This window comes from Vombatus ursinus, unplaced genomic scaffold (assembly GCF_900497805.2).
Source record: "Vombatus ursinus unplaced genomic scaffold, bare-nosed wombat genome assembly UNPS02010548.1, whole genome shotgun sequence".
In the NCBI taxonomy this organism is placed as follows: domain Eukaryota; kingdom Metazoa; phylum Chordata; class Mammalia; order Diprotodontia; family Vombatidae; genus Vombatus; species Vombatus ursinus.
Window position 1 is genome coordinate 16,803,341 of NW_020950326.1, and position 7,084 is coordinate 16,810,424.

General features: G+C 48.5%; 1 protein-coding gene across 1 annotated transcript in view; it reads right to left on the reverse strand.

The window, feature by feature from the left end:
- HS6ST1 (heparan sulfate 6-O-sulfotransferase 1) overlaps positions 1-5,793 on the reverse strand; it is a 293,999-nt gene extending 288,206 nt beyond the window's left edge. The window contains exon 1 of the mRNA XM_027854703.1: positions 4,784-5,793. Coding sequence (XP_027710504.1) covers positions 4,784-5,301 — 518 coding nt within the window. The 5' untranslated portion in view covers positions 5,302-5,793. The remainder of the gene's footprint in view (positions 1-4,783) is intronic.
- Positions 5,794-7,084: the final 1,291 nt, after the last annotated feature.

Sequence of the window (7,084 nt, forward strand, 5' to 3'; positions counted from 1 at the left end):
CATAGCTTACATTTACATAGCTTTTTCTGGTTTATAAAGCACTCTGTATATATCCTCTCATTCGATACGAACTTGGAAGTGCCAAGGAACTTTCAACATCAATACCATGGATCCAAAGCAAGTATGACCACTCACTCAGCTTCATTAAGGACCAGTAATTATTAGCATTTCAATTATGTGTGGGTGACAGCTCTCTATGGTCAGATCACGAGCAAAACCTGCCCGGCTTTTTCATCAAAAGACTGAACATTCGCCAAACTTCTCTGGCTAATGTTGACACAACCCGGGGTTTAGACAGCATACAACCCATACAAAATGAAAGACAAACATTTGCCAACCCAATTCCTAACATACGAATGCTTGCTTCCCCCATCCCCTACTACCCAACAAAAAGATATTAATGATTTTTAAAGATTTCCAAGCTTCATCTCAGAAAGTCATTATAAAATGTTTCCATTTCCATTCATCTCCTCAGTATTCTGAGGCTCCTAAAAGCATAGGCCAACTCCTATCAAATGCAATGAGTCACTGTGGAGAAAATAAGGGATAAGAAGCTGTGAAAGTTCATGGTTTCCCAGAAAAAACAACAACCGTGAGCATCTCTTAGAACTTGTCTTTCCAAAATTCAAACTAATGTACAAAAGTCACAAGAAGCTAGGAAACACTTGATACGGGTATTCCAAAAGCAGACAACAAAGGATTTCTAAAAATTGCAGCAAAAGCTCATGCTTTCCCCTAGATTCATAAGGGTGTTTTCCATATTTAGACAGTTTCTAGGTCTCTAGACAGATGGGGGCTTTCCTCCCCAATCTCCCCAACCTCTCCATCGCTGGTTAGTGAAATGTTTCAATGAATAGCTCAGCAGGTAAACCTTGGTGACAGACCAGCTTATGCACATACAAAGCCAAGATTAAGTTAGCCTCTTGAGGAGGCTCATTAAAAAAGCAATTTACCCAGTGCTTGAAACAGAAATTAAACCGAGAGGGGAAAAAGTAATACGGGAAGCCACAACAGTGAGATAGAGAACACATAGAGTTTTACAAAGCAGATGCCTGCTAGTACTTAAACTGAGTTTTACAAAGAAATATCATGCTTTATCATTTCAAGGCCACTCCTGTGACCCATGGCCCTGAGAAACACTAGAAACACTATCGAGCTGAAGCTCTTTCATACCTTGCTCAGCCAGGCAGGTAAGATGGCAGGAAGGAACTGAGATTGTTCAGTCTCATCTTTGGTTAATTAGAACTCATTTCCAACTGCTTGTCCTTGAATCGTGTTTCATCCAAATGCATGTTTGGTTATGGGGGGGGAGGGGTATAGGGGAATAAGGAGAGAAAATCTGCCATTCTTTGTGACCTGACCTGCAAAGAGGATGCCTCATCCAATCCCAGCTCCTCCCAACCCCCATCCCTTCAGCTTTTCTTCCACTTTTTGACTCATCTTTCTGAGTAGTTTGCAAAGGGGCTCGGCAAGCAAGGTCGAGCTACTCCTAGTGGAGGAAAGGAAAAATTAAAACAGGGGACTATTACACAGTCTACACAAAATAAAATTTAGTCTGAAGAGGCTGAGTTGCAGAAGTTCCCTCACAGAAAGAAGAAAGGAATTTTCCTGATGTGAAACTAAGATATCTCAGATTCACCAACAACATCACTTCAAAGGATTGTAAAGTCTCTGAAGATGGAGAAGAATGTATTTTGCACATACATTTCCCCTCCTCCCTACAACTCTGAGAAGTGGCAGCCAAAGCAATACCCATTTATAGATAAGCCAGGATTTAGAAAACCACAAGAAAAGGAAACAGCTGAAGCGCTTGTCCAATCAGCCGACTTTGTTTACTAAGTTAGCACATCTACCCTGTCCCTTTTCTGCTTTGTTCAATGATGATCAGTCACCGGAACACAAAATCCTGTGATCTTCCTACGGTTCTAAGATTTCCCCCATTGTTCAATCCAACGTGGAGCACCAGAACAATAAAAAGGGGTGTAACTACACCGGGAATTTATGTACCATGCCTAGCCTGTACAATGATAAGACCCCAATTCCTTGGAAAGCCTGAGGATTTTGGCTTACGGCTTTTTTGCAGGTGGACCCTGCTGAATACCTTTTCAAGTTTCAAAAGGCAGGGTGGGTAAAAGGAAGATACCTTAGTTAAGGTTGGGTTCTGCTTTTTAGAAAGGGCATATGACTGGTGGTAAAAACAGGAACGGCCCCTGGATTCATTCACACCAGTTTAAAAAAAACAAAAAACAAATCAAATCCAAAAACTACAGAGCTTATAATAACCCCGGCGGCCATTCAATACTGGATAGGATGAAATGAAATAAGCGGTCATCCCTGAGTTGTTGGCATTAAAAAAGACACTGTGAAAAAGTAACCTTTTGGAAAACAAAATAAAGGAAAGGATAATCTTAAAGAGTATCTGGCTCAGGTACCCTAATTTCATTGGTATCTGTTGAAATTAGTCTGGAGCAGCACAGGGGGACCCTTCAACCTCCTTACCCAGTCAATTGGTAATTCATCTATGATAAGCCCAACTCCTAAGAAGGAGGCAACTCCTCACCTACAGCCAGCAGGTACCCCAAAACCAACTTGTCACACAACTTGGTCAAAGCCAGTAACAACAAACAAAGGAGAAATCACAGCAGCCCCTGCATTTCTGAAAACTCAGTCCTTAGGCAAACAGCTCTGGGCTAGGTAAACAAAAGGCGGCCGGAGAAAAACTAACACTTGGACCTGTTCCCAAACTCGAAGGACCAAAGAAGAAGAAGGCAGGCAGTCGGGGGTCAGTCTAGAAAGCTAACCCAACATAAACATAGACAATGGAGAGAAAAAATCCCATTTTTTTTTAAGGACTAGGAAATTGGCACCACTCAGGCCCTGAGGGTCTAAAGTCTTCACAGTGAAAGTTACTTAATAGCTCAAGATTCCCTCACTCAAACTGACCCCCAGCACAAAACATCAGTCACTTCTAAAAAAAAATAAATAAATAAAAAAGAAGATGCTTATTAGAAACCAAAGTCCAGGTTTGAGAAGCAAGCAGCTAAACAAACTAGCTGGCACTGGAGCTAATAAGCATCTCTTCAAGACTTCCTGGCAGCTAGATTCCTGCCTTCTCTACACTGTGTTGTATATCCAGCTCATGCTGTCTACCTGATTCAGAGAGTACCAACTAACATGAAAGAAAGGTTGGGTCCATTTTAGCCATTCCTGATTTTTTTTTTTTAAAAGAAAACTCAGTGCCTAGACAAATCTACCCACCAACCTGTTTCTGTATGTAAGAGGAGGGGGGAAAGGTCTCATGACAGATAGTTTTGTTTGCTTGTTTTTTAGTAAGGTTTTGAACTTGAAGGTAATTCTGCCTAAAGGTCCTGAGGGTAACTAAGCTACAACTTAGTTATCCCCAACTCAGTGATACACACAGTAAATTGACACACAAGTCTTTGTTCTTTTTACTCAAAGAGGAGAGAACTCAGTCTTTGGGAATACCTTAACCTCCATCAGCCCCCTGGGATCGGGGCGCAGGAACCCTGCTGCTGAGACCTACTTGAAAGAGAAAGGGTGACAGAAGCCCAAGAAAAGCTTACTGGCTCCATGAGGCATAAAATCAGATTGTCAGCAAACATTAGAAAGGTCAGTGTGGAGAAAAGATCCAGTCTAGGACTCTGATACACTAAAGAGACATGGCCATATCCTTCATATTACAGGGTTCAGGTTAGTGAAGAGTGGTAATCGATTCCAATTTTTATGGGCTGGTAAATGAACGGTTTTAAGATGAAACAGGTAGAGAACACTCTCTCAACACAAACTTGCTCTCCCCTCCTAACACACACACACACACACACACACTCTGTGGTATCAATACAAGACTAAGTGAAGAGGACAACTTGCCAGTTCGGAGAACTTTGATTGAGTCAATGAATTGAAGAAGAGGAAGAGGAGGTGAAGGTGCAGGAGGAAGAGGAGAATTTCTAGGGATTCTAAAGCCTGTGCTGCCCTTCCTGGAGGCTGCAGTATCTAGAAAGGTAATGAGGGCTATACAATACTGAGCAGTGACCATGACCATCGAGGGCCACACGAATGCCCTAAAGGTGAACCGTGTTAAAGCTAGAGAGAGGACTCGGGGTAGGGCCAGAAAACCTAACCACCTACCTGATTATCTGCCCCCTGGGGCACTCTATACCAAAGTAAGAAGTCTCAACCCGAAGACCCAACACTGCCACTCTGTTAGTATTTATTACTGGGAGAGGTAAAAAGAAATCATAAGGAAGCCCCCAAATGAAAGAAGAGATTTGGGGAACCGGAGGACAGGGAATGAAGGGAAAACTGTCCGGTAAGCAACAAGAAGGAAAGGTGAAGCCAGTTTTGAGGTAAATGTGGGCAGTTCAAGCAAAGAAAAGAATTAAGGGAGGAATCCAATAGAGAAGAGGCAGAATAGGGATGGCGACGGGGGGAAGACACCCTGTGGGGAATAAGGGAAGGAATGGGCCATATACAGGGAAGAAGAGGAGCAAAAGGAATGGGGTGAGGGAGTTGGTGGGTGCCAAAAAAGAGGACAGGGTCAGAGAAAGGACACAGGTAGGAAAAGAGGGATATAAATAAAAGAACGTTAAAAAGATGGGAGAAGGGATGTCCATGAGAGAATGGGTATGCAGCCAGACAGCATGGAATGGGGGACACTAAAGCACTAGGGAAGGCGCTCCCCCTCCTTCCCGCCACCACCAGTTCAGTGTCCCCGCTGTACACCCCGAGGCACAGAACATGGAAGGGGTCTCCCCCCTCTTACCTTGGCGTCTTGAGTGCCGCGTTCTCCCGTTTGTCCAGCACTCCCGGCACGCAGTTGGTGAGCTCGGTCCAGTCGGCGTGCAGACCGCAGCTCCAGCCGGTGGAGAAGCGGGAGAAGAGCCAGGTCTCCCTGCGGTTGGGCCGGTAGCAGGTGCATTTCTTCTGGCCGGGCCGGCAGTCGCAGGGCACCTCAAGGCGCACGTTCTGCACCAGGTGGCGGCCGAAGGTGGTGCCGCCCGTCTTCTGGATGTGCAAGAACACGATCACGTCGTCGCCCTTCATGTCGAAGGTGAGCGCCCGCTCCAGCTCGCGCACGGGGAAGTAATACTTCTTCACGTAGTGCGGGTCGGGCGTGGGGAAGAGGTCCAGGTCATCGGCCAGGGCGCGGCTGCTGGGCGCCCCCAGACTCAGCCCCGGCCCCACATACTGGTACAAGATCAGCATGAAGCACACCGAGCCGGCCACGATCAGCAAGAACTTGCTGGTCCTCTCAACCATGGTCCTCCCGGCTCGCTTCATATGTCACCATCTCCCAGGGATTTTTTTTTTCCTTCGGGGAGTGGGGAACGAGGCGGGGAGGAGGGAGAAGAATAGGGAAGACCCCGCAACCTTTGCTTCGGGATCTTTTTCTCCCTTTGGACGTTTTTTTTTTTTTTTTTGAGGAAAAGGCAAAAACTGTATTGTTTTTCTTTTCTTTTTTTTAGGGGAGTGGGGTGTCAGCTTCCCCCTTTTCGTCCTGATGTCCACAGCTCAGTCGCTGAAACAACTCCAAGAGAGAGAAGCTCTTTGCGCGGGAGGGACACCGCAAAACTGGGGCGGGGAGGTGTCAATCAATCAATGCAGCCTGCGCCTGGTGCTTCCAAAGTCGCTGGAACTGCGTCCTCTTCCTCCTCCGCCTCCCGAATCAGCAGCAGCGGCGGCGGCGGCGGCAGCAGCGACCCGGGCAAGCGGGGAAAGTGACGGGGGGAGGGGAGCGCCAAGGAAGGGGGTCGAGTGAAGTGCTCCAAACGAAAACAACCCCCTCCCAGCCCCGGACGCCGCGCACCCGCGCCCCCCCACACCCCAGCAGCTGTCGCCGCCGCCACCACCCCGCCGCGGCTCCTCCTGACGCCGCCGCGGCTGCCGCCGAGCTCCCCGGCTCGGGCTCGCGGCCGCCGGCCCGGGTGTCCTCTGCGGGGGGCTCGCCCAGCCGAGGCTCCAGCTCCGGCTACGCGGAGTCCTGGCTTCCTACAGCCGCCACACGGTGACCGGAGCCCGGCATGCACAGCGCCATCGCCTCCCGCCGCCGCTCCAGCTGCCGCAGCGGCAGCCCAAGCCGCCGCCGCCGCCGCCGCCGCCAGCCGGGCTCCGAGCTCAGCACTGCAAGCGGCGGCGGCCCCGGCGCAGGCAAGGCAGACGCAGACACACGCACACCCTCCCGGCTCGCGCACTCGCGCTCGCGCTCGCGCTCGCCCGCTCGCTCTCTCACTCCCTCGTTCGGCCGCTCTCCCTCCCTCTCATACTCTCTCGGTCTCCCTGCAAAGCCTGCAGTCCTTCTCCTCCTCCTCCTCCTCCTCCTCCGCCTCCTCTTTCTCAGGCTCCGCCTCCTTCTAACTTTTCGGTTGCTGCCTTCCGCCCGTGGCTTTTTTTCACCTTCCTCACCTCTCCTGTCTTTCCCTTCACTTCCTCTCCTTTCTCCCCTTCCCGAGTTCTAATTCGGAATTAACTTTGGGGGTCCTTTAAAAAGATGACTGTATGTACAATAGTGTGTTTCTTCGTCTATCTACGGGGAGCTCGATTTGACTCCCTTTGACCCCTTCTCCAAACTGGAGTCGTTCTAAATGAATGATGTCTGGAGAGGAAGCTGAAATTAACCAAAGAGACAGCTTGGCGCAGCACTGGACTGAGTCCTGGGTTCTAGTCCTTTCTCTGCCAGTTACTAGCTAGCTGTATGACCTTGAATGAGTTCCTTTACGTCCTATCAGCCTCGGTTTCCTCATCTATGAAATAAAGAGGGTTGGGCTAAAAGATCTGTAAGGTCGTTCCAGTACTATGATACAATGGTCCTAAATGGGAGAAGGATCGGAAATTTGCGGATATCCCTTGCGGCAGATGTGTGTGTGTGTGTGTGTGTGTGTGTGTGTGATCAGTGCAATGATAGCCCCCAACCATCCTTAAAAAACTATCCCAGGAAAGGATGTTGCATCTGCTAAGGAGGTTCCACTCATTAGCAACGCCGTTTCCATGGCGGGTATACACTTCTTTTGATGAACGGGCAGTCCCAAGTACCTTACACTTGCCTGTTGGGACTTGAAGATAATTC